The following is a 27661-nucleotide window of genomic DNA, read 5'->3' as shown; positions in this document are numbered from 1 at the left end:
AAGAGCACATCAGTTAAACATTAGACAAGGCTATGGTTGCATTAAAGGAAATACTCATTTCAGGACCCAATCCTGACTGCTTCAGCCCCTGCACAGTTCTTCCCAGATACTATTCCCACGGCAGTCAACAGGATTGTTCCTGGTTTTAAGTAAATTCTTATTTAAAAAAAAAAAAAATTAATTACTCATGCCAAGCTTCAGAGGATGGTTTTATGCAAATTAAGCACATGACCGTTAAGCAGGTAAAATTCATCTTGTGACTGAGGACAGATTCATCAAACCATTTCCCTCTGTGCCACATGCACTGATCCACCATGACACTCAGTTTGAATGTGAAGCCTCTTATACACGGCCAAAACAGCACGAGTGATATTTCTCTTCTCTGAATGTAGACACAGTGGCTCCTCTCAATATTGGCTTCACTGCTGGCCACACAAGCACAAATACTTCTCGTGTGACGTCTACGGCACAGCACTCCAAACTAGACACCAACTAGGGTTAGTACTTACACCAGTAGAAAGCACTTTTTGTTTGCTGTACAAGCCAGAAGGAGTTTCACTCAGTAAGAAAAAAAAAAAAAAAATGAGCAGGATTCACGCCTCTGTTCTCACTGGATCTACCCCCAACTGCTCAAACATACACAGCTGTCATTAATGCTTCATGCAACCAAGAGACACAAAAAAAATGATTTTTTTTTGTATGATTGTTCATTCAAATTATGAACATACTCAATGCTGGGCCCAGACCTTGCTCATCTCTGCTGCTCTGGCTCTCGTGCAGTCAACTCACTACACCTGTGCCAAGACAGACAGCAGTGCTGCTGCTTGGGCACTGGCAGGCAGGAGGAGATGGTGACTCCTTTCACAGCTGCAAAGACCCCCTGGCTTTTGAAAGAAAGTCTAGGCAGCCACATGAGATTGAGGCATTCATATTTAAGGGAGTCTACTATGCTGTCTACTTTTCAGGATCTATCCCCAACTGCTCAAACATACATAAGCCGTCATTAATGCTTCATGCAACCAAGAGACACAAACAAGACATTTTACCTATTAATTGCAAAAGGCCTTGTTTATTTTAACTTTCCTTTCAAAATCTTTTGTCCTGTTGCAAACTTCAAATGGGTTTAAATAAAGCATTCCTGTAGCTATCTAAATCCATTGCCCAATCCCATGAGCATGATTAAGTGTATCTTTATACACTCTTTAGAATGAAATACACCAGTAGTATAACTTCAAGACATTTTAACTGCTTTGTTTCTCACAGCCTCTTTTAAATACCATGGGTTTTGCTTGGTTGAAGCACTTTGTTCCAAAAACAATACATGTCTTTTACCCCCTCCTATGAATAAGTAAGCCAAGTCATTTCTCATTGCTAAAGCAAGTGCTTGTGAGTGTCTATTATAAACACGACATTGTACTGTGTTAGGATATTTTTGAATTTTCATCAGGAAGTACAAAAAAATTATTAAAAAAATATGCAAATACAAATGTTAGGCCAGGTCCTACCCTGATCTGAATGGTGTTATTTCATGCATGCATTCTTTCTCACTGTCTCCCCTTCCCAAAAGATAACTTACCCTTCTCTCCACTTCCTCAAGAGCTCCTTGAAGAGCTTCTATTAACTTAAGCAGTGGCCTTCCTTTCAGGCTTAGACCTCAACACTGTATTCATATAGATAATCTCCTTTTTTTTATGGAAAGCTATATAGGGCACTTTTCTGATGACCATTACTGTGATAATCCTACTTTTATCCAACCTTGCAATGCTTCTGTGAGGTACAGCAGTGCTCTTACCTCCTTTTTACAAGTGAAAACAAAGCACTAAGTCCACAAGGGAATTTAAGCACCAAAATGTGAGACTGATACAGCCTAGCCCCTAGATGCCCCAGCTCTCAAAGACTTGGGAGCTGGAAGCTCCATGCGTAGTATTGGTGAGACAGAATTGAAAAACATTAGCACAGCAAACAGAAACCTGCCCAAGTTAAACTATGGAAGACAATGGAAAAAGGGGGTATTTTAAGTTTGTGGGTTTTTTTTTCCCCTTTCCTATATTACTTACAATACCTAATATTTTAACATAAAGCCCAGTTCCCACAGGCAATATTCAAGATTCTTTGCCATTATTGCAGGAGCTGAAGAATTACAATCCCACTTGCTTATCTTTTGGCCCAATGAAGCTCAATTTTTTTGGACTGACAGTTTCCAAATGATGCTTAGAGAACATGCACATATTTTCCTCTCCTCTGACAGCCTAGCAGTTTGGTTGTTCTTCTACGAGATGTGGGACTACCTGAGGGCAGTGAAAGCTCAGCCGTCATTTCAACTCCTGAATGACCACTGTAATTATCAAGCTACTAAAGAGAACAGATGCCAATGTCCTCACCCTATGAGTTGAGTCAGTGTGACTTGGCTGTTGTATTTTATGCATCTCTATTATGCAAACCTGTTAGTCTACGTTGGGTGAGCCTTTCTGGGAGGTGGAAGTAGAATGCTTCATTGAAGAGTCCAGGTTGGGTTTAGTTGTGAGTTACAACAAAGCTGAGAGATCTTTATCTACCTACAAAGTTTTAAAGGCAAAAACTTGGGTGCCTATCAATTCAAATAGTAAGTTAGAGGTCTTGATGATCCCACTGTTTTCTAAGTGTGTCTCACTTCTAGCTAGTTCCCACTTCATGCATCTTCACATTTCTTTGATCCAGACTTTACACACCTTACAAACACACAGAAAATAAATACTGATGTTGGATTCATTCTCTGGAGTAAACACCACACCCCTGCCTCACCTTTGGGCTTGTCCTTCATTGCCACACTTTTTTAGTCCTTGCCCTGGGGTGATCCCTAGATCCAAAAAACTGCCCTGCAGGGACCAGTGCTTGGGAACTCCCCATGCAGCTGAAAGCCTGCAGAGGAGCCCTTGGCCCCTGTGAGCACAGCAGCCAGGCAGCTGAGAGAAGCTCTAGTGCAGCACCACCCAAACTGCCAGGCCAGGGAAGAAGTTCCCAACCCACCACTGTCTGACAGCTTTCACTGGGAGGTTACCAGGCTCAGGATAATCAGTTCCTTTGTTCCTGATTTTGTTGCAAAGGGAGAGACAATCTGCATTGGTAGCTTCCAAAATTCCTGTACCCATTTTTTTTTTTTTTTTTTTTTTTAATTTGCTGTGGCCTAACAGCCCACAGAGTGGAAGCCCCATCATCTGCCAAGAAAGGGTCTTAGAGACAAATAGGAGTTTCTTTCCAGTTACTCACTCCTCTTCCCAAATCTCTTTGAAGACAAAACAATGACACAACAGTGGTTCTTTGCCTACATGGAGAACACGCCTGCATTTCTCCAGACAGAGTGTCTCTGACAACTGTGTTTTGCCTGTGTGAACACTGGCAAGACACAGCATAAAATAAGGACTCCCACTTATAACTCCCCTGCATAGCTTATTCTGACAGATAACCCAGAGGTAGAAGGGCTGTTCTCATTGCTGTCATTTACATTCAACTACACTGACGTCCCTGACAATGTGCTGCTTGGAGACAGCTCATAATCTGTTCCTAACATAACAATTGTTCCTAACCTAAGAAAATATTAAATAACATCCACTGAGGCAAATATTGCCCCTCTGTCTGCAGGGACACAGGGTCCCAGAGGCCAGGAAACAGCTGTGGCTTTGTTGCACAACAAGCATGAGGGATGCTCTAGTGAACTCTTTGGGCATCACGGGGCAAAGCCTCTTGGGGACTCAAAAGTGGGTCAACAAAGCCAGGAAAGGAGTTGGTCAGAGGAAGACCATGAAGAAATCCATTGCTAAATTGTCTTCAAAGACAGGGGGTAAAATGTATATGTGAATGCAGTCCTCAAACTATTTATTGACTTGAGGCACTACTTTGAAAGGACTCAAAGGACTCCACTACCAAGAAATCAATTTCTATCACAATGTCAGTTAGGTTAGTGGTACTGTCTGGCCCAAGGAGAAGCTGTACGCATCACTGGGCCTTCTTAACACCTCCAATACGAACTGAGCTAGGAACTGGAGTGGGTGGGCTCATATAAATGATGACCTGCCATTCTGGACTGTGCTGCAGTTGGCAGTCTGAGCAAGACCACTTGGAGGCTGAATGAAGCACAGCACAGAGCACATCATGCTGCAGAAACACAAGTAAGGACTGTAGCATCTCAAAGGCAGCACAATTACTTGCATGAGTAGGGTGGGCTTCTGCAATGAGGGTCTGCAACACTGGTTACTTTTTGAAGCGCCCCACTTCATGTTTTCTAGCCTGCATTTTCCACAAGTCAGTTCTGTCCACTTCAGTATATTCACGTCAACCTTTACACACTCAAATGTCAGACCCATTTTGGATTATCACTTTAAATTAGACACAGCTGCTTTAAAGCAACAAGAAAAACATTTTAACTCCTTCCAAAATGTAAGAATAGATTTGCTCAGTCACTGAAACCAGTACTTTCCTCCACTCACAAAATACAACATCACAGAAATGTCATTCCATGTAACAGTCATCCTTTAACAACAGCAATAGCAAGTCTCTAGAACACCCAGCTTCACTGAAACTAGTTATCTACTGAATCTTGTTACATATAGCGAGCGCTTCGTTTAACCAAAACTATCCATCAGCTCAAACCTCCAGAATTCCTGAGGACAAGAAGCACCTCACAGACATGTATCTGGTCTGGACTAGCTGACTGAGAGGTCACCTCCTTGCAAAGAGCATGGAGCAAATTACTGAAATGCTTTCTCCCCACCATTCCCCTGCACTGCTGCATGTTCACACCCAGTGCATCCCTGCCTCTCCCGTAAGGTGGTCCTTGCCAAGCTGAGCCCTCCACCTCTTTCCAGAGGCCAGCACACCAGTTCTGCCTTCCGTCCCTTCAGTGACACACAGGCCCTCTTCTGGGACACACTGGCAGAAGGTCAGAGACCAGCAGCCAGACGCCTTCCCACAACACTGCCAGACACATCCCCACATTGCTGCCTGCACAGAGGAAGCACACAGAGGCAACCAAGAGGAAACCTCTGCTCAGTCAGTTGTAGCACAGACCTTGGTAACAACAGGGGCTGGTGCCTACTGTGCTTTCAGATATGTATGTGGCTCTGTCAAAGCCCCCACAAGTGTGCTCCAGTTGGGGCTGTGCATAAATGTAATTTAAATATATTAATATATTTTCCCACAGTCATCACACAAATACAAAACTCAAAATATTTGTTCTTAATTTATTGCACTCAGTGAAAGGAGAATCAGGTTCACCATGGTGGGAAGATCTGCTCCTCACCAAACCTGCTAATTCGCCCATCAGCCTCCAACAGAACAGAAATTGCCCTCCTCATTCCAGACCACAGCCTTCATCAGGCTGGGTGAGGACACAGCCCTGGTTATTGAGACCAGCATGTCTGTCTGTCTCATGTCTCAAACTCCTCCCATGGACCTTCAGTGGAGCAAACCTAGAGCTCTAGCATTACAAAGCACAAACTACTACGACAGCAGAATTAATAGAAATGCTTAGTAAACAAGTTTCTTATGCTACCCGTGGTCACTGGGGACAGGGATGGGGGATACAGCCTCGGTAGCTACTGTTCTGTTAGCTGGGCATAAAGCAGCATACGTGCCACATCACAGCCAGCCTAAGAAATGGGCAGTAGGCAAAAATCACATGCAGTTGTCATGTGATTAAAGACTGTATCATAGAGCTTAAGTACAAGGGACAGATGAGTTTCTAAACAATTCTGGTATTTACAGATTTGTGACTTTGCATCACAAGTAGCATCATTTGGATATAGGGGAAAAAAAAAAAAAAAAGATGGTTCCATTTTTGGTAAGAAATACAATGCATGGAAATAGAATGTTGTTTATAAGTAGGCCTGTCAAAATTGCCACAGTCACACAGCTGATATCATGCTTGTGCTTTAACAATTTGCAAAGGATATGTATATATGAATTTTTGCTCATGTTTAGTCTTAGCTTTGAAAAAAGTAGACCTGAAGCATTTAGTCACACTGATTAGTTACACTGTTCAAATTTAACTTCTGAGATCAAAATATGGCCCTAAATCTGTATAAATAAGTCAAGCTTAACTTCAAGTACCTATTCAATCCTTTCTTTGCATACACAGGATTCAAGGCTCATCACTTCAGGAAGGAAAGACACAGGAACCAACCCAATTTTCATCTTAACAGAAGTGTTGTAACTGTATTCAAAGGACATACAGAGCTGCTTAAAGGACCGAAAGACTAGTCACATGGTAGAACAAAAGTCATAAGACAAAATTCTGCTCGTCCACCCACATTCTCCCGTAGAAGTCAGTGGTGTTACACAGATACACACATCCACTCAGTATCTCCTTGTCTTCATTCCTAGAGTGGGAGTGAGTCAATGTTTAAATATCCCATTGAACAACTCAATCTCTCTAAAGAATAAGGATACAGTGGCCTCAAAACTGTACATCCTTAATATCAAGACCAAAGTATTTTAAGCTGTAGCCTCACTCTAAAACAAAACAACATATTCTAAAGCCCTACAGATAGGTTAATTTGGGCTTATATGTTTTATGGAAGTTTTATATAACTATTTATTTTACAGAAATAAAAATGGATTTAAAAGTTCCTTGACTGCTACAACATGAATATAATCCACTAAATGCAGGCATTTTGTGCATTATTCAAACATGACTTACACTGTCATGTGTACTTCAGAACACAGTGCAAGTACAGGCTGAAAAGAATTATTAAAAAATGTATTTCATCATACCTACCACAAATAACAAGAGAGACACTAACTAAAACAACAACTCGAAGTGACTCAGTTTGAATCACTACAGAAAATTAATGTTAATTTCAGCCAGCAGTATAGATAAAAACTACTGGTTCCACCTCAACATTTTTTTATTTTGCACAGTTATAGCAAATATTTCACAGTAGGTCTCTACCATGAGAAAAGTTTAAATTGCAAATAATACATCCTTCCAACAGTAGTAGCTGTGGAATCTTCATAATTATCCATATTTTTAACAAAATAAAACAAATTAGTGCAGAATAATGGAACAAGAATAGCTGAAATGGAAAGTTCACAGAAGCAGTCATATATATTTTATGTGTAGTATCATTCTTGGCCTATCCCTGAAGTACTGTCCATAGCGAGAAATTAGAAAAAAAAAAAAAAAACACCACCAAAAATATTTAGACAAGTAAGAATTTTCAAAAATTATAAAGTTCATCAGTTGTAAGAGTCATAGATTGCATCATTCCTACTACAGGACAAGAACACTGTCTATCAGTGAGACTTCATCATTTAATTGGTCAGGGTTTTTTTTCTCCCATCTGAATTTAAAAGCGGTCCAGGAAAAAGCATGTTTTAGCTGCATTGATTATATGGGTCTTCCATCAGTTCAAAGAAGCCATTTGATTTACTGATTATAGCTACAGCCATCAAAGGCCTTAAAAGCATTTGACAAGACCTAACTCCCTGCTCACTTTTAGCTATATGAGTTACAAAAATGCATTAACAAATTCTCCAATGAATGGGTTTCATTAAGATTTGTTTTACGATCTTGTTCTAGGATTTAATGCAGAAATGGATTGATATGTTGTATTATCACTGTAGAACTTCTTGAGCTTTCAGAACATTAATTTTCAAACACATTATCTATCATCTCTGTGTTATACGGGTTTTTTCTTACTATCTATAAAAATAATTTTAAGGAAATCAGGTCATACATTTCTAAATGCATAAAGATGCACCCATAAAACTAGAAGCTTCTGGCCTAGTAAAAACCAGTAAAAGATCATTTTATATTCAACTCAGGTGATATGGAGAAAAAGAAAATGCCAATAGTGAATAGATATTTTGATGTACTAACCGATTGTATGAAAAACATGCATGAAAATAAAAGCATCCTCACAGTTAACTTAGAAAAGAAGGAAGATCAGGAAGAAACAAAACCCTTTCGTTTCCCAGTTTGGAAAAATGTCCTTAACACAGAACCTACAAGTTGTCCCCTTGTGTTTTTTGACGGTGCTGCTTTCATGGCTAAATGTCTTGTTATAATCAGTGCCAAGACAGACCTACACTTGGGGACTTTACTTGGCCAAAAGTGATTTTACAGGAAATCTTGAATAAAATCAGTCTTGCAGGATTAGATACAAAAAGGTACAGACTCGAGTTCAACAACTGGATGCCTGATTTGTAGAGGATAACATTCTCTTTGCCTTGCGCAGGGCAAGCCATAGTAATGGCAAGAGCAACAAAATCTTTAATTAAAGGCACTCTATACATATAGCACCATCTTATTACTGATCCAGAAGTTTTCCATGCACTTCTTGCAAGGTGTGACTCTGTCAAAGAGCCTTCCATACAAATGAAGAGAAGCATTCTCCAGGCCAGATGCCTTTATTCCATTACGTTGGGGTTTTTCATGCTGAAATTAACCCGCTGAAGTCCATAAGATGGATGAGACTTTGAACTGGAAGCATGAAGCAGAAAACCTCCTGCATATCTGCTACAGCCTTCCAAGTCTTCCCATTTGGGAGCTTTAAGGACTAGGGTAGCTTAACCCAGACACTGCACCTCATAAGGAATACCTCAACATTGCTCTTCCCTGTGCACAGTTAACTTTGTCCTTTTCAGTACTTTCATGTCTAAAGCAGTCACTAAAATGCATCTCTCTATTCAATACAACCTCACTAGATCACACTAGGATGTCATGTACCTGAAGCACAAGGCTTCCGAGCTGGTCCCTCTGCAAATCATGAATTTCACCCAGTGTTGCTTGAAGATGCATTGAAAATTATGGAAATTTATGAACTGTCAGGAAACCAAATATATTCTATCAAAATGAAACAGAAATGTATACTCCACCCCAAAAACGTGCTTCCCAATTTCAACAAAAGCACTCCTGTTCTCAGTATGAAAATACTTTCTCCATGACTGCTGCGATTTACCAACAGCATTGCAGCAGTATGAGGTATCCCAGCAATGCCCAGGACCCGGCTACCATTGCAGCATCACATACAGAAAAGTGATGCAGAGCTTATCACATCCATTTATGTGCTCCCTGCCAACATAACAGCTCAGTCGTCTGAAAGTGATTAGACCCACAACACTTAAGATACTAAAACATACCCGTGGGGAAGCATGCCTATACTGCTTCTGGACCCAAATCGCTTTAGCTGCAGCCAGGTCTGCATCTCCATACCTTGCTGCTCACTGCTTTAGGTTTTGAAGGGAAGGCAGGCAGCCAGGCTGCAGCAGACACAGCACTGTCAGGTTAAGGGTCCTTTGCAAACATTTCATTTAAATGAACATTTCATGCAAGTGTGAAAAGTATGAAACTAAAATGCAGTTCAGTTCTTCGTTCTCTGTTAGCTTCCTTTGCATTTCTCTCTAGCTGAACACAAAAACAGGTTTTTCAGTTTCAGAGCTGTTTATAATAAAGTTAATTTCTCTCCTAGGTCTCAGGCAATGGTACAAGGTTAGCGTGCCCAGGTTGCAGAGTGTTTATTGTACTGGGGCTTTATAGTCTCCAGTGGAAGTAATGCCATAAATCATGAAAAAGTCATTCTCAGGATTTGTGTCTGAAGGTGCTTTTTCTTTCCCTCTACTGGGAACTCACTGCATTCTCCATCAAAGGGTGCAAGTTTGCTTCCATACCTGACATCTCCTTAAGGTGTTCCCAGGGGATTTAGTGAAAGCAAGACTAAATTCACACAAGCCTTATGACCTCCAATTTCCCCTTCTTCCAACCTCCTCATTTTCTCAATAGAACAGAAAAGCATCTGTGACTTCCACTGAATTCCAAAGTCCTGTAAACACAGGGCTTGCTTTTGCCATCCTTACACATGCACAATTATCACGTACCTCAGAGAGAATTTTGACCAATGAAGGACTGCAAAATCTGTCTGGCATTTACATAAACTGAAAAGTATTTTTGCCTCCAGTTATTGATAAAGCATTGGAATATCACAAAGAATCAGTATTCTCTATAACATACTGCACCATTTGAATTGGGTGCCTTGGCCATGAACCAAGACTACAACTGTTATTGTTATAGTGCCTGTATACTGTGGGTGTATTACATTACCCGAGAAAAACATTAATATCACATTAGCGGTAACCATCAGGGGCTAGTGATTCTTTACATACCGCACTGGTTTACAGCATGGGCTCATTTTCTGTCCCACTGGGTGTTCAGGTCTTTAAATATTTTAATGCTTCAAACAATTTTTTGTCAACCAAGCACTACATGCAACATTTATTTTTCTAGCTCTGGATGGATAGTATAGAAACACAGCTTTTAAACATTAAATAGAAGACAAGCAGGATTATGATGTCCCTCATTTCAAAGAGGAAAGAACCTTAAGTTCACACTTCGTCCAAATGTCTTCTGCAAGAAGAAATCACAGAGGACCAGACAAGGTCCACAAGCCTAGGTGGATGACACTTTATGTATTCTTTCCTGTGTGTGCCATACCCAGGATGGGTTGAAAAATTCTCAATTCATTCTTTTCTCCAGCGTGTGGAGGGGAAATACTGTGCAGCTTCTAACCCTAGCATAGCTCTTTTGGCTGGCATTTAGTGCACGAGAACCTGTCCCAGATGATTTGCTACCTATGAAGAAGCTCTCATCCCTAATAATTCTGAAGGAGATGATTCAGACCAACAGAGTTTGAGGCGAGTCTTGCTGCAGATGGTGTGATATGAAAATGAGCAAAATACTAACCCTAACAGAAAAACCCTGAACTTGCATGCCTACGTACACTGCTATTATCTTTAGCCATTGAAGGTACATCATACTAGTCCCACGACTAATATGAAAGGTTGTCCAAAGAATTCCTTGTTAAACATCCGGTAAAAAGATGGTATAATTAGTGTTGTCTTTAGAGCAATGCTTCCAAAAGAGGGTTCATGCTACTTACTTTGTTATTACCGTACGGCCTCTTTCACTGATTTAATACCCTCTACCCCAAAATACAACACACAGCAAGAATATGTTTTCCTCAGGTCACCTGTGACTGCAGATGTACGTTATATAAAAGTACCTTTAAGTGAATCACTTATTCAGTATCTATTTCTGTTCTATGACCAAATTCCCCTCCTTTCAAAGGGAATCCTCCCCAAATTAGGAACACTCCTATATCTGTATCAACTCAATATCTGTTGGCACTACTTAACTTGCTTGCATGTGCCAGCAAATACTGTTTGACAACAAGCCCAAGGTTTATTTGGCAAATCCCAAACAGTCTAGATAGTTTCACTACCCAATCGAATGAAACCAAGAAGGGGGAGCCAAACCTCAAGCTTTATGGGCCCACTTAAGCACTCATCCTGTGAGCATCCCAAATCATCTCAAGGGCCAAGTAGGCAGACTGAGACGAGGTAGGCAACACGGAACCGGCATGTTTCCATACTGTCCCCACGCTGGCCAGCACAGCCCTGCCAGACGAGGAGAGAAAGGAGACTATCCTTGTCTCCTGAAGGAGACAGAGGTTAGGACGGGCTGATGGTTCCACATTAGAACTGATTCATACAGGATTCGTATGTGACGGCATCACATTTACAGCAAAGCTGGACTGGATCCAGCAAAAACTAGAAGGCACATTACAGAATAAATGGGCATCTAAACCTGAGTCACTTCCCTAAGCTTCTCCTAATATGTCTGAACTGTGCATCACTTCCTACCAAGCCTCATCTAAAAACTTGTATTGATTACAGCCCTCAGGACTTGCAGAGCATTTGGAAATAAGAGTGCTGTCACCTGTGCTGTCCAGCACCACACTGTTATGACACCTTCTTAATAATGGGGGAAGAGAGGAAGAAACAAAGCATAGCTTCTGCTGCATGATCCCCTCCGTCTCCAAATCTCAACTGATTTATTGCATCAAGGTTTTAGCACTGAAAGTCAAAAGAGAAAATTGGGTTTTAATGAAGAAAATAATCTACAAACTCAAGATAGTTTTGAGAAAAGCCTTAGATGTGTGGTGTTGGAAGATTAGAGAAGCAGTCTGAATGTGATAAAATGTAACATTTCATTTTTTAAAAAAAAGAGGGAAAGATTCACTGTAAGAACTGCGAGTATTTTTTCAGGACTGCAGCTTCCAACCCCTCCCCTTCTATAGAAAAGTTGCAGAGAGAAACAAACTATAAACAGAGCTTCACAATTTTATGTGACCATATGGTCTTATCAAAGACTTTTCTCCAATAATAGTGGCTAATTGAAGAAAAAAACAAAACAAATTAAAATCATTCTTTGGATATTTGGGGTTTTTACTTGCTTATCAAGAGGGTTGTCTTTGCCTTACGAGAACAAGCTCACAATATTTTTAATTAATTAACTCGTCTTGTCTTCGAAAGGAGCTTGATCCTGCATATTCTCAATCATACTACAAGTTCTTAATCCCTTAAGTAACCCCATTGAAGTCAATGGAAGCATTAAAAATGGCAGAACTTCGGCTCAGAGCTGTAAAAAAAAATGCACATGCCTAGGTTTAAACAAATACATGAATGCTTGCACGGTCGCAGGCTTACTGAGGGAGCAGCTTTCGGTAAGTCCCTAAGTGAAAGAATCTGGATGACATTAATGCATATTTGCATGCAGTTGTGAAATTCGAGGCATTTTCCACTCCACAGTTTTCCAGGAGAAAGACCTGGTTACAGTGCACTAAGAAACAGAAATAAATAAATAAACAAACCGATCTCCCCTCAGCCCTCAAAATGGCAAACTCTCTCCACACTTAAGACAAATCTTCCCTTCCAACTCAGACCGGCAGCCCCCCCCGGTCCCCAGCGCCGGGCTTTCCCTTCCCAGAGACCATCTTGAATGCCCGCGCCGCCTCCCCGGCCGGTGCCCCCGCGGCCGCAGCCCCCGCCGAGCGCCGGACCCCGCCGCCGCCCGGGCCCCGGCGCTGCCCCCGCCTCAGCCCCGCGGGCGCGGGTCTGGCCCCGCACCGGGGACAGCCCGGCCGGCAGGTCCTCCCGGGGCGCCCCGCCGAGCCGGCGCACCTGCGGCCGGAGCCCCGCCGCCCGGGCCGGGGTCTCTCCGCAGCACTCGGGCGGCGCAGCAACCGGCGGCACCGGCTTCGGCACCGGCACCTGGACGCGGCGGAACCGCCCGGGAGCAGCCGGGGCTGCCCCCGCCGAGGAAGCGACAGGCTGCTTCGCCCCAGCCCTCAGCCGCGGGGCGCCGGCGCCTCCCCGCCGCCCCGGTCCCCTCCTTACCGTTAGACCTTCGCACGATGTTCTCCAGAAACGTGTTCTGAGGCGCCACCAGCCCTCGCCTTCCCCCGGCCATAGTCGCTCTGCGGGAACGCGGCGCGCGTGGCTTACGCTCAGGGCCGCGCCGACCCGCGTTCTGCCGCGCCGCTCCCCGCCCGCCCCATGCCTCCGCCGGGACCGGCACGGCTGTGCGGCACCAGCCCTCCCGCTGCCGCCGCCGCCTCCCGCGCACCGCGGCCCCGCGGCCGCCGCCGCCGCCGCCGCCGGACCTCCCCGGCAGCGCCCCCTGCCGGCCGCCGCCGCTCCGCGCCGCCGCAACGCAAGGCCGGTGCTGCAGCGCCATCGTCTGGGGGCGGCGCGGCGCTCGCTGAGGGGCGGCCGGTCGAGCCGCCGGTTCCGCGGAGCCCACCCGCCCCGGGAGCCCCAGGGCCGCCACCGGCAACCCCTCTCACGGCGGCAGCGCAGGGCGGGAACGCGGCGCCCAGTGGCCGCGCGCGAGGGGCCCGCTCCCCCCGAACGGCCGCGGAGGCCCCCGCGCGGGCTCTGCCCCATCAGGGCTTGGACGACGCTTCACGGCGCCCCCCCGTCACCCGCCCAGGGGCGGCTGCGGCGGGGCTCGGAGCCTCACCCGTGGCCCGTGGGGCGTGCTGAGAAACTCGGGGCGCTTTGAAAGCCCTCCCGAGTTGACGGCGGCAGCTCTTGGCGGGGCGGCGGGAGGCGCCTCCGCCCCCCGTCCCGGGTGGGACGCCACCGCCCAGCGCCGGCGGCTTCGCCCCTCAGCCCCGTGGCTGCCCCCCGGCCCGCCTTCCGCGGTTTCTTGGGATCATTTCTCGAAGGCGGCCGCTCAGTATTATGTGGTCAAACCGAGTATTAGCTCAGTGGAAGCAGTGAGATAAACTATTTAAATATAACCTTTGACAGGTCTTAAACTCTTTGAAATATTTAATTTACAACGGTTATTCATTCAGGGATTAAACGACTTTGTTCTTTCCCCCTTACCAACCTATCAGTAAATGGAAAATACTCAGATCTTTTTAATTTAGAAGGCAGACTTTCTCACTGGCATTGGCATTTACTTGCTGTGACGCCTCCTCAAGTGCGGCACCCCCAGGCTCCCCAGCTCAGAGCATATTCAAGACACAAGTGTGCTTCCACAGGATCACATGCCTGAGGAAAAGCTATTCCTTGCAAGATGCACAAATAAAGCACAGCAAAGATGATCATCGATGTCACTCGGGCTTTTTAAGCATTAGCACTGCTCCCACCAAATTTTGGCACTGCCCGGCTGGCCCTCCCCGAGGCAACACTTGGGCCGGGGCCACGGTGCCGCCAGCGGCCACGCACACAGCCCAATTCCACTACACAGCACTGCATGCACGGGCTGCTGCAAAAGCCCCATCTTCCTGCCTCCCACAGCATTTCTAAGTGAAAGGACACACGCCATGTATCAGGGGCAAGGAAGGCAGGCGACGACTTCATTGCAGCAGGAGCTACAGATCGAGTCCCAGAGCATCCTGGTGTCACCAGCCTCTTGCACAGCCAAAGACCTGAGTGATTCCTAACAGCCCAGAGTGGCCCTGCCCTGCCACCAGGCATATGAAGTAGCTGTGCCATGGAAGCCACTTTCAAACTGGTCATGAACTGTATACTGGCCATGCCTGGATTTGCTGCCAGACAGGTTGAGAGAAAAAAAAAAAATCAAGAACGCAAAGCTGCAAAAGAGCTACTATTTCTCCCTGAAATGTTGTTGGATTTTGAAAAATCCCATGGACACATTTACTTGCATCTTTATATACCTAAATCTATCCCCAACAACTGTACATAGGAAGACCCCAGGTTGTTTAGTTCCTGCTACCTTCAGTGGCACAGGCCAAACCTGAAGAGACCTTAAACTCTAGCAATTTCCCCACAAAAAAAAAAAAATGTAACTGTAACCTTTGACACTGAATTTACACTACTGCTAACATCAAATAGTGAAGTTTTGAAAGTGGGACCTGGAAGACTATTTCCTTATTCCTCTAAGCCACTGTGCCAGAGGGCTAGATAAGTGCACACTGTCTTAGCTTTTGCCAGGCTCTGCGGGATTATCTATGACTTGGAGACATCTGGCAGCTGGCATACATTACAGAAACTTTGAGGCCTTTAAAGAAAAAAAGATTTCAAACTGAATCAGCAAGTACACAGAAGTGAGAGCAAGGGGACACAGAGTAAGAAAGAAATCTGTATTTTCTCTGGAACTCCAATGAAGTGTGAGCTGGCTGCAGTTGGCGTTGCATTGTGTGGTCCAGTCTCCGATTACCCAATTTTTCAGAGCATCATGCTTAAACCTACAAATTCCATGTCAAAGGTACCATTTTAGTTAAGTTGGGGTTTATATCTACCCTATAACACTGCAAATGAATTAAATGTTTTAGCAAATGGAAGATTTCTCCTTTATCTTCTACCTCCTTTAGACTTTCTCCCTACTGGAAAATACGAATCCTGCTGGTGATATGAATTTTTCACCACTAGAGCAGAGGGACACCGTGTTAATGTTTCACTGCAATTATTTTGAATTCTATACTCATCTTCTTGCCATTACTGGTAAATTTTTCAAACAATATAAGGCTGGAAGCAAATCCCCACTTGAAGCAGTACACGTATAGTCTGACTTCAGTATTAGATAGTTACATCTCCCCAGCTACCATTTTTTTGGGAAGTTGAAAAATGGAATTGCTTAATTTGCTTGTTTGCTAAAGCCTATTGGGCAGAACTTAATATCTAACACTTCCACTTAAGGCTAATACGAAAGGTCATAATTTGCTATAGAAGATATTCAGTTGCACTTTATTATGCTGCTTTTTCAGCCTGTTTTCTCCTGAAAAAGGCCTGAGGTCAGGACTTCTAGTAGTACCCTAGTAAGTGACCATCCTTTGGCAGCAGAGCCTTAAGCTACTGTTCCACAGTCACTTTGAGCAGCTGCTGCTGCAAAAAGGACAGATTTGCCTTCATCTAAGCTGTGCATATTTGTCACCCCACTTGAATTGAAAACCATCCTGAAAAGAAACCCAGCACTGGTGGTGAATGAGGAACAGCAGCTGAGACACCTCCCTTTTTGGCAGCAGCCTGTATTTACACCAACCCATTTACTAACAGAACTGTAACTTCCAGTGTTGATACACACAAACATGTTGAAAACTCTATCATCAATAAAAACATTAGTTCCAGGCATTAATTTGTGGGAATGTCACTAAACCCCATGGCATCTATGAAATAAAAATGCTGTAACAGGACAGAGCTCATTTCTTTCATCTTGTCACAAGGTTTACTCCTGAGAGAAAATACCTTAACTCCCTTTAAAAACTCCCCCTTTGTCAGCAAAAGAGCGTCTCTAGGTACTCTGTTCTAACATCTAACAAACTTCCTAACAAAGCTTTTCCTAAAATACTGCTAAGTCATCCAGTCTTTAAAGCTAGTGAAAACTGTTTCTTCTGCGGACACAAAAATCACCAACCCTTTTGCAAGCTTCCAAATGCATGAAAAGTTGCTATAATGCTCCTCTGTCTGCTCTCGCTGCCTTTCAGTATGAACAAACCCAGTTCTTCCAAAGTTGCACAAGACTTTTGCTGTTAGACTGTGTCAGTTCTTTGGGACCCACCATTTTACTTCCACAGCATCAAATCAGTAAAGAAACACAGGGATTAGGGAAGTCTCATATGCTCAAAATTTAATTGATTTATACTGAAAAGCGCTGGTTTTATTCAAGGTCTTTTTAATTTCTACCCTGTTTTACAGACTATATTTTGTTCTCTGTAAAAGAAGTTTTTTGTTAAAAAAAAAAACAGTCAAAATACAGAATTGTAACACAAAGTTATAACAAACTACCACCAATACTGAAAATAAAAAAGATCTTTAAATTGAGTTCCATTTGTATACTACCATGTGGCTTTTGTTAAACTGTCGAAATAAACCACATTAATCAATAGGATAGCAAATTACAGAGGGTAATGCACAAGTTACTCTGCCATACAGACACTAAACAAAAAAATAAGAAATTCTGATTCAAAGTAAGATGGGATAACAATGATTTTTTTTTTTAATTTTTATTTTTACATTAAAATCACTAAAAGAGCCATCTTTCTATAGATTTTTACCCCAAAAAGTTTACAGGCTAAGGCCCCCATCTAAGTACACATATACATGAATACTTACTTGCTTGTGATTAACATTATTTGTTATCTTATGGAAAAAGCAATGAGAAACAGAAGTCAGTCCTTAAAACTAAGGTGAGCCAATAGTTTAACAAGTACACGCATGTCTATCAAAAGGAAAGAATTTGGGAAAACATCTGTGCATCTTACTGAAACCATTCTAATTTATTTCTACAACTCATTTTAACCAAAATGCTCCAGACATTGGCAAAGTTCTGCCTGAGGGTCTTAAAGGTCCATTAAATAAATGAAACTTTTAACTCAAAGAAGTATTGAGTTGCACAACAGACTGTAGACCTAAGATTTGAGGAATGTCAGTATTCCCAAATAGCCATAACAAATTTGTCAAAAAATAAATATGGAAGTTTTTCTAGTTTTGGAATTACTGAATTTCCTCCACTTTTATGGGTAACAAATATGGAAAAAACAACTAAAAAAATCTTACATTCTGAATGGAAGAAAATAAATCTCAAAATAAAACTGATGAGAGAGTATAGAGTCTTTTATTTATATATCTAACATTTGGAGCGTGGGCTAACGGGGAAGAACTGTTCCTTCTTAGAACAGCTCAAAAGGGCATAGAAAAAAATTCCCCATTTGGACAGCAAGTCCATCTCCATTTATTTCAACAGGAGGTGGCATGCTGTCCTTCCAGATTCCAGGTAAAAACAAAAAAAAAAAAAAGTAAAACCAAAACACAACTCAACACAAAAAAAAAAAAAAAAAAAAAAAAAACCAAAAACCCACACACATTCTTATTAGGACACCAGCTACTATCACCATTCCCCTCCCTGCAAGTGTCTCTACCCAAACCTCTTGGCTCAGCCCTGCCCTGCCCATGGTCTCTCTCAGTCTCAGAGCAGAGACAGTGACCCACTGAAGTATTATTGCTCAGTGGAGGAAAATAAATTAACCACAGTTTCTTTGATTCCAGGTCTGGTAGGGTTTTTGTTGTGCATTTCAGTTGGCTTTGGTTTTCCTTCGTCTGGGTCAATATAAAACAAGGCAAAATGAAGCAACTGAGGTACAGCTTGCTTGAATTCTAACAGAAAGCAGGGGCCCCCCTAAGTAATTGTAATAAATACTTTTATTTGCACGCCCTTCCCACAGTAAGTCTAGGAACCCATATTTCTGGGTGATAGCTTTTTGTTAAGTAGAAAGGAGCACTGCAGGCTGCATTACTGTGTTGTTACTGACTGCATTTTTCTCTCTCAACTGTGGTCCAGTTGTCCCCAGTTAAACAATATTTAAAAAGCCACTTTTAATCCTACATTTTTTGTAATATGGTGTACAAAGAATAAAATCAAAAACCAGCTATTTTACGCCCAGATTCTCAAAAATAACCCCTAGAGGAATATGCTTGTTCTAGCTAGGTCTTCCATCTCTTTTTTTTCCTACTTTGGCCCTAAAACATCCCATTTTAACCTCTGCCCTAGGTCTAAACCACATGATTAGCTTTCTGAACAAACCTTGCATTCTACTATATAGCAGTTTCCAGGAATGTAATAATAGGAAGAATTCCTAGATAATATAGAGTCAGACTCCCCAAATTACAATATATAGCCTAAACTCTGTTGTTAAATTTAAAAAGCAGTACAATCTTAAAAACACCATTGCTTGTTCTCTGGACAGAAGCATCCTACCTGTGAGGCTGACAGTGGTAAGGACACTGCTAGTGCCTCTTCTACAGTAGCTTCTCCAAGGAATACACCTCAAAAAGTACCCAGTATAAAACTACACTCAACACAGCGAGTAAGTTTCTTGCACACCACTTGTATTTCATAGCTTTTGTCTTACATGTGCTCAGAATTCCTGTTTCGGAGTTATATATTTTATAAAGTTGATCTCTTACCTCACAACTTTACTAACCGTATCTGCTCCTTGTACTATTTCAACTTTAGAAAGTTTGTCAACAGACAGAAACCAACATCCCTCAAAAAAACCCCACCACCCTACAACAGGGGGGAAAAAACAAACAGACAAACAACAAAAAAAAGACAAAACAACCTATTCTCACTTCATTTCAAAGTTTTATCAAGGTGAACATTTCATTACATATTTCCCACATGCTGATCTTCCCGTCAACAGGCTGAATTACTTGCAGTATTTGCTTTCTATGCAGGCAGAACTTCGTTGCATTCTTTGGCAGTGGGAACAATACACAGAAGTAGCCCAACAACTCAGGACACAAATCTGGAAAGAAATAAAAAAAAAAAAAAAAAAAGAAAAACAAATAAAACCCTCTACTTTGTAACTAGCTGAGTAGCAGCACTTTTTAAATTTAAAATGTAAATATAGTCAATACCAATTTTCTTATTTTAACTAATCTCTTATCTCCTGCAGTTGCACTGAGGAAAAATTTCTGAGTTTGATCATATCTTAGTAACACTTTTTTTCCCAAGGCCTTTATCTGCACTGGACTCTTATCTAGTCCTAGTGTCTAATATCACATGACCCTAAAGTCTGATGGGTTATTGATTTTTGTGAACACCTAGATAGTTGCTGTGGGGTTTTGCTATGCCTTTTCAAATTTTGGTTACCTTTTTTACAATATATTCAGCTCATGCACTGCCAGATACTATGCTCATAAGAAGCTCACATTTTACAGATGTTCAGTTACGAACACAGATGCTCAATTAAATTCAAAGTGTTTAAAGAAATGGAACTGGATTCCTTTTTTTGTTTCCACTTATTATTGTGAATCAAAGATTGCTACCAGTTAATTGATACAAAAGCTTCTGTGTAAAGTCACAGACTACAGTGAAATGTCAGGTCATTCTTTAAACAGATGCACTGTAATATCCAAACCTATCTCCAGCTACCTAACCAAAATACTGTGTATGGCACAAAGGGAGGTGAAGTTAGGGAACAAGTAGGTGGGCTGGGACACATGCGTGTTAGACGTGAACATTTATACACGAAACATCAGCAGAAACATCACCTATCAAAGACGTCTTTGGCAGTTCTGCAGTATCTGTAGGGAGCAGATCTCTAGCAGTGGGCTCAGAATCCAACTCTGAAACCTGGATCATCCCTTCGGTTTTTCAGAACACCTGATGTCCAACACAAAAGGACCTCATAACAGGCTCCTGGGCTGTAACACATGCCAAGTTTTAATTAGGTAGACTCCTTAAACTGAGGATAAAAGTCACCTTCATTAAAAGGTATGTAATTTAGATGAAATTATTTAATACATTGGTTGAAAGTGAATTTGAAGCGGGTGTTTTTCTAAAAGCTATTGTGGAAACCAGCGATAGCAAAGGTCCTAGTGGTATCCAGCATTTTTAGCCTAAAGCATGAGCTTTCGTTTTTCCTCTCAGTTTAACAAACAGTCCAGCAGAAATGCTGTGAACTGATGAATCTTCCCAAGGAGGATTTTCCTGGTGTAGACTGACCCTTTATGTATTATTCATCCATACCCTCTCAAACGCAAGATTGTGGATTTCAGTTTTCTATTTATGTAGTTTTATCTGCCTCAGACAGGAGAAGAGAGAATCTTCGTTCCTGAAAGCATTATCTAATACAACCTGAAGAGCCAGACATGGCCATATTGATTTGTTTGTTGTTGTTTGGGGGTTTTTTAACAGAATACACTTTAGGGAACCATTTGTACTCCTAGAAAAATCCAGTGAAATGGTATTATAATAACAATTTCCATGTGGGAAAACAAGTCTTACACATTTCAGAAAAATTAATTAACAATTATATTTTTATTGATTGCAACTCCATCTTATACATATTCTCAAAATGGAACCTCTTGCTGATTCTTCCCGAACTGCATACCTGAACTGTGGACCATTACATCAGCAAAATAATAATTACAGTAGGAAAAGATGATACTTGAATAGCAATGATGTTTTGATATCTACATTGCCCAGCCACACTGAACTCCCAAAATCCAGCACAGCTCCATAACACAGGGATTTATAAGAAACAGTATATGCTTTTCTGTAGAAACCATGAGATGGAAAACAAAAATACAAACTCTTGCAATACATCAGGAACCTTCTTTTGGCAATACAGATTCAGTGTAATTTTCTGCTTTATACACACTCCCCAGCCCTTAAATCACAAGAAGCCAGTTAGGATAAGCTATGGAGAACAAAATTCAGCAGGAGGTGCCAGTATGCTGTAGCATAAAATGTTCCTACTGTCAAGGCCCAGGACATAAAGCAAAACAAGCTGCTACTACTGGTTACTACAGCACACACTCTACCCTTTTTTTTTTTTTTCCACAAGCAAAGACACATCATCTTCCTCAAATGAGGTTCTTAACACTATTACCTTTGGTTCTTTCAAATCCCTTGAAATTACTCATACAATGACACTGTGTTTTACATGGATGGGCAATACAGGGTTACAGTAATCTTACCAGGTGTGCTCACGTTAACATATTACTGATGTTCCTCGTTCTCCCTTGGTTTTCCTAATGGTGGTTACATACGCTGGCTGGATCCTCATTAAACAGTAAGCCATTTGGGGCAAGGTTATCCCTTTTTCAGGATTAGGCACACAACATTGTAACATATCGGAGAACAATTTTTTTATTCTGGTATGTGTTAAAGGACATTTTTCTCAAGGAAGTGTGTGTTTGGTATTATTAACTGAAAGGAGAAAATCTTGCACAGTATGTTCCTTTTGTACTGTTACTTCACAGAAGGAAAAGGAGAAGAAAAAAATAGGAGGGAGCATAAAAATCATTAATTTACAGCAAATGGTCACCTCTTCTGGTCAAAAATAAAGCATAAGTTTATCACACATTTCACTATGCATGAAATCAAAGCACTTGCTTTGCATTTAAAAAAAACAATAAACAAACACACAGAAAATCTAGATGCTATGCAGAAGCAAAATTACATTTCTTATGAAAGTCCAACAGCTTTAAGTATCAATTAGGTGAGATCTGCTTTCCACTGAACAGTCCTATGAAAAGTAGTTTAGGTAGTTTAGTAGTTTTAGCATGCAAAAGCAAGACAGGACAAAGTAAAAGCACACTAGCTTACCAAAACAATTACAATGATTTTTTTTTTTCCCCTGTTGGAAACAGCTGGCCCTAAAGCCAAATTATTTGTAAAGAGATGCTGCCATTTCAGCCACGTACACAAGCTATTCATACACAGATTGAGAGTCTTCACTGACAATACTGAATACCAATGTCCTGATTCACAGACATGATGCCAGCTGTTATCAAATTTTACTTTAAAGGGGGTATGGACAAATATAACTAGTTAAACGATGTCTGTAAACTGGCTTTCTGAAATGACCTATTGTCCCAAGTTGCCTATGTAACATAAGGTTAAGCCAGCTAAACTCAGGCTTTTCCCACAGCACGCCATGATAATCAACTGGACACAGTACCCTCCTTACTTTCTGTAAATGGTACAGATTACCAGATATTTAGGTTAACTGTAGAGAAATTAAATAATGAGACTGAAAGGGTTGATCAGGAACACCTGCCCTTCCTTCCAAGAAAAAGAGGATTATTTGGAAAATTTTTCATTTTTCTTTTAAAAGAAAAAAAAAAATCATCATACAGTGTCAGTGGAACTCACTGCTATAGAAAGTCAATGAAGCAATCTACAATTATGTAAAGGTGGAATATATATTTTCATAACACATCTAGAGGAATCAAAATTATATTTTTTTTTCAAATTATATCAAGCTTCATGCTTCAGAGATTCAACAAATCATTAGAAAACCTTATTGCCAAGAGAGAATGGAGATTATGACATCTGCCTAAAAATTAGTTCCTCTGTAGTCTTTGCTGTTTGTAACTGTCAAGATCAAAGTACTGAACAAGATAGATGATAGTACTAACCCATTATGCTAGTTCTTGGATAAGCCTTCCTACAGTGCAACAAACCGTTTCAAAATACTATTTTTAACAGAGTGCCAAGTCCTAACATTCCCAGCTTCATTCAACATATCAACCACCAACACCGTACAACACAGCCTCAAAGCCTCAAATTTTGGCAAAGGTTTCAGAAGAGTATAATTCGATCAGCTGTTGGCAGATATTTAAATACCGAAAAGTGTTTACAACTGCTGAAGTCCTTAGACTTCTCAAAGAAATTACAACATGATTTTCTCCATTTCCAAGAATAAGTTACTGACTGAACTTATACAGACAGTCTATACTCTGTGTAAGATGCTAATTAAATTGCAAAAGAATTCCATCCAGATTTGGAGAGCAGACACCTCTTGTAGCCTATAACTCTAAAAGAGCACTACAAAAATAAAGCAAACAAAGAAAGATCTCTATTCTCATTTGGGGGATATTAACAGCAGCAAGTCAGTTGGCAAATGTTTTATTGTTGCATTTGACTGACCAGTTATAGAACAAATTTTTACCGATTTCTGCCTTGATAAAGCATTAAGACTAGAATTCAGAACTACTAATAAAGTGCCCAGCTTGAGACCAATGGTCTGATTTTCCAGAGCGGTAGAAAACCCACGGCTTTCACCATCTTCCACTGGCTCCACTAGAGCATGGAGTCTCTGGAAAATTCGAGAATGTCACGTGGAACAGAGCAACAACCATCAGTCTGAAAGAACTAATAAATCTCACCCTGTCCACCCTAAGCCTCCCACTTACCACCCAGCAGGCCGAGCTGTGTTTAATATAAAAGAAACACAGTACTTGACAGATGACACCTATATATTTTCCTGCAGAGAAGTGAACAGACTCCAAGCAGTGTAATTTATCTGAAATTATCTTGATTCCAGGCATGCTTTTCTCAATGTGTTTATGAAGACAAAGAACATGCTTTTCTTTATGAAACATTCATACCAAAGGAAATTATATATCTTCACATTAAAGTGCAAGTTTCCAAGCTGGATATTGCCAAAAGGGTTCACCGTCATCTGATTTTCTCTGTGTTTCACATAACACGCTTTATACATTCATGATTTTTCTGAAGCAGCATCACAAAATAATTTGACCTGTTTCTAAAAAGATCAAAAAAGACAAAGATTTTAAATGGTATAAAGTGACATTCCCAAGCCAGGGAACTGTCAAAATGCTCTAAACTAACTGAAAACATAAAACTGTCACCGTGAGATAAAAAGACCAAGGATGTGATCTGCAGTACTTTTCATGAGCTAGAAATTTCATAGGCAAGATGGACATAACATACAAGAAAGACACTGAGGTGCTGGAGCATGTCCAAAGAAGGTCAACCAAGTGGGTAAAGGGTCTAGAGCACAAGTCTTATGAGGAGCAGCTGAGGAAACTGGGGTTGTTTAGCCTGGTAAAAAGGAGGCTCGGGGAGACCTTATTGCTCTCTACAGCAAACTGAAGGATAGCGAGGTGGGTATTGGACTCTTCTCCAAAGTAAGAAGTGATAGGATGAGAGGAAACAGCCTCAAGTTGCACCAAAGGAGATTTAGAGCAGGTATTAGGAAAAATTTCATCACCAAAAGGGCTGTCAAGCATTGGAACAGGCTGCCCAGGGAAGTATTTGAGTCGCCACCCCTGTAGGTATTGAGGACACATGTATGTGGTACTTTGGGTCATGGCTTAGCGGTGGACTTGGTAGTGTTACATTATCAGTTGGACTCAATGATCTCAAGAGTCTTTTCCAATCTAAATGATTCTATAGTAACATAGGAGTGTGAAACCATCTAGTGTTTTAAGAAATTATTTCACCCTGAATAAACAGTTTTTGCTTTCCCATAGCTCACCACTCAACAGTTAATACTATCATTATCCCTCACTGCAAGGTAATAATGATGAATTGTGGGAGTCGACGGTCTAAGAACCCAATTTTAAGAGCCCTTCTTCAGTGTTGCAATCCACTTTGCACTCCAGCAATCCCTCCCTACCTGCCCAAACACAAACTTTCCCCCTGTAAGTATGACTTTGGGAAGAAAGTTTTAAGAAGAGATGCATAACCTCCAAGAACGAAAAACTGGCAGGCTCATAAAAAGAATCTTTAGACTGGCCCGAGTCATACCTTCTGAAAGCACTGGTTACATTACTGTCCTCTATGGCTTATGTTTAGAAAGAAAAATTAAGAATCATGAGATATATGGTAATATTAGTCTAAGCCAATTCCTTATACGTAGTTTCTACAACAAATGCAGGACCAATCTCACAAACAACAGTCTGCTTTAGCATACCACAACTAGTCCAGGAGCACCCAGATACTGAATGTGACAGAGGATCTGTGGAAAGGGGGAAAAAGGAAATAAAGAAAAAAAAAATTAAAAGGAAGACTTCTGTACAAGAGAAGGCATATTTCAAGGCAAGCCAACTTTAAAACTGCATGGGGGAGAAAACACACTGCACGCATTTGCTAATATTAAAGTGCTTGACTTGGCAAACCTATGCTCTGAAATGCATTTTTAACAGCAGCCAGAGAAATAACAGAAACAAAAAGAGGCAAGGTCTTAAGACAATCCTCCTCCCAAACACACTGACAAGGAATCTTTCTTCCTTTCAGGTGATTAACTTCACAACACTTGTAAGAACCTAGCATTCCTGAAAGCTCTAATAGTTTATTAAAATTTTCAGTAGCTTTATCAGTTAAAAGAATGGAGAGACATAAGCAGCCATAATGCTGCACATTTGCCGAAACCTCACATTGTTAGAAAATAAAGCTAAAAAGCCTCAAATACTCAGTTTTAGGACAACTAAAATAACAAGGCCCAATTTCCTGCAAGTTTTCTTATTGATTTTGGGTCTAAAAAGTGCAAACGTTGCTTGGAGATTTTTCTGTGGTTCTGGTATTTGTGAGTGCTTTCTCTTATGTGAATTCTTTTGTGTACGTTAAAATGCAAGATCACATTACAGTATTTTTTCCCCAACTGTTGAGGCTCTTGCAGGTAGTCAACCACCTTTGCTTATACCTTCTCCTTATTAGACTGTCTTCCCAACTCTTGGAGAGAGGGAACAGCAAGCATACAGGAGTCAGAGCTTGTTTTCTCCCATTTTTGCTGGTCAGCAGCCAAAAGCTGTAGCAAAAGCAGTTCTTCAAAGGCCACAATATTTCCAGGGCAGGAAGAATCTTGACAATATTTTTCCACCATACTTTAGAAAGCACATGTAAATCAGAGGTTTTTCAAAACTACAGAATTTGACCATATTGAGCTGATTTCAAGACTAGTATCAAACAACAGCACCCTGCAAACATGGCAAACTACATCATGTTACAATCCCACTGTAAAGCACTAGGGACACTTGGTAGTCACAAGTAGGGACACAAGTAGTCATCTTTCCTTAACCTCACTGTAAGAAAGCAACTGTACCATTCTAGCTAGCACTCTTAATCAATCGATCAGTCAGTCAATCAACCAACCAACTTGAGGCAGACAGCTGCCAGGACAAAGTTTGGAACGAATGGCTGAGATATGACAAAGTATAATGGATTGTGTCAGATAGCCTTAGCTGGAACATGAGACATGACTACAATATATAGCAACCGTAACTTTAACAGCTAAGCTTATACTTTTTCCCTACATCAGGAAATCAGACTGCCAAGTTATCACTGCATCATTAAAACAAACAAACAAACAACCCAAATCTTTAACACACATTTAAAGTATAGCCACAACATTAAATGCATTTGCATAGAAACAAACCAGACTAACACACCTCCAGATTAAGAAACAAGACTGTAACCATATTGTAACTCAGCCCCTATATGAGCCAGTCGTAGACTTTTTTTTTTTTTCTTCTCCTCTTAAAACATAGCATTTTGGTCTGAACTGCATGGCGACACCAGAGCACTCGGTAACACACTGGAATTACGTTGGATAAATCAAAACAAATAACCTCGTGCCTTTAGAAAGAAAAATTAGCACCCATTTCACACACCCCCCACAGCACCTGGAACTAACTGCGGTGCTGCCCGTTTCTGGCGCCGGCTTCTCCGTGCCCTTAATCTCCCCAACCCGACTTGACCCTGATTTGAAAGGCTCCCAAGAGCCGCGCCGAGGAAGGCGGCCCCGCCCGCCGAGGCGGCCGCTCACCGCGCCGGCCCCCTCCGCAGACGGCATCGGCTTTCACGGCCGCGGCCGCGCCCCGCCCCGGCCCTCAAGGTGACCGCCCTCCGGCCCCTGGGGCGGCCGCTCCTCGCAGGCCCCGCTCCGCCGCCCGGGCGCTGCCCCACACCCGCGCCCCCTCCTCTCCCTCCCAGCCCCTCCTTCGCGGCCGCGGCGACCCGACACCTCCCGCCCCTCACCGCGGGCCGTCGCACGACCGAGGGCCGAGCCACCCCCTCCCCGCCGGGATCCCTGCGCCGCCGGGAGAAATAGTCCCCTCC

The 27661-nt window shown here is 41.9% G+C and overlaps 1 protein-coding gene and 1 long non-coding RNA gene across 5 annotated transcripts in view; both read right to left on the bottom strand.

The window, feature by feature from the left end:
* KCNH1 (potassium voltage-gated channel subfamily H member 1) overlaps positions 1 to 13407 on the bottom strand; it is a 185562-nt gene extending 172155 nt beyond the window's left edge. For all 3 annotated transcript variants that reach the window (XR_006165065.1, XR_006165064.1, XM_042789835.1), the window contains exon 1: positions 13210 to 13407. Coding sequence is in view for 1 of the 3 variants with exons in the window: in XM_042789835.1 (XP_042645769.1) it covers positions 13210 to 13282 (73 nt within the window). In the remaining 2 variants the exon portion in view is untranslated. The remainder of the gene's footprint in view (positions 1 to 13209) is intronic.
* A 5744-nt stretch (positions 13408 to 19151) lies between these two features.
* On the bottom strand, positions 19152 to 27658 carry LOC116960766. Of its 2 annotated transcripts, none has more exons than XR_006165012.1 (3): positions 27581 to 27658; positions 20338 to 20490; positions 19152 to 19589 (listed from the first exon to the last, which is right to left on the bottom strand). It is a non-coding gene; the product is annotated as an uncharacterized LOC116960766 (long non-coding RNA). The 2 variants fall into 2 exon arrangements; XR_004406563.2 differs by lacking the exon at positions 27581 to 27658 and adding an exon at positions 27226 to 27567.
* Between the last annotated feature and the right edge of the window lie 3 nt (positions 27659 to 27661).

This window comes from Tyto alba, unplaced genomic scaffold (genome assembly GCF_018691265.1).
Source record: "Tyto alba isolate M040663 unplaced genomic scaffold, T.alba_DEE_v4.0 Super-Scaffold_16, whole genome shotgun sequence".
NCBI classification, from domain to species: Eukaryota; Metazoa; Chordata; class Aves; order Strigiformes; family Tytonidae; genus Tyto; species Tyto alba.
This window is presented reverse-complemented; position numbering and strand designations above follow the sequence as displayed.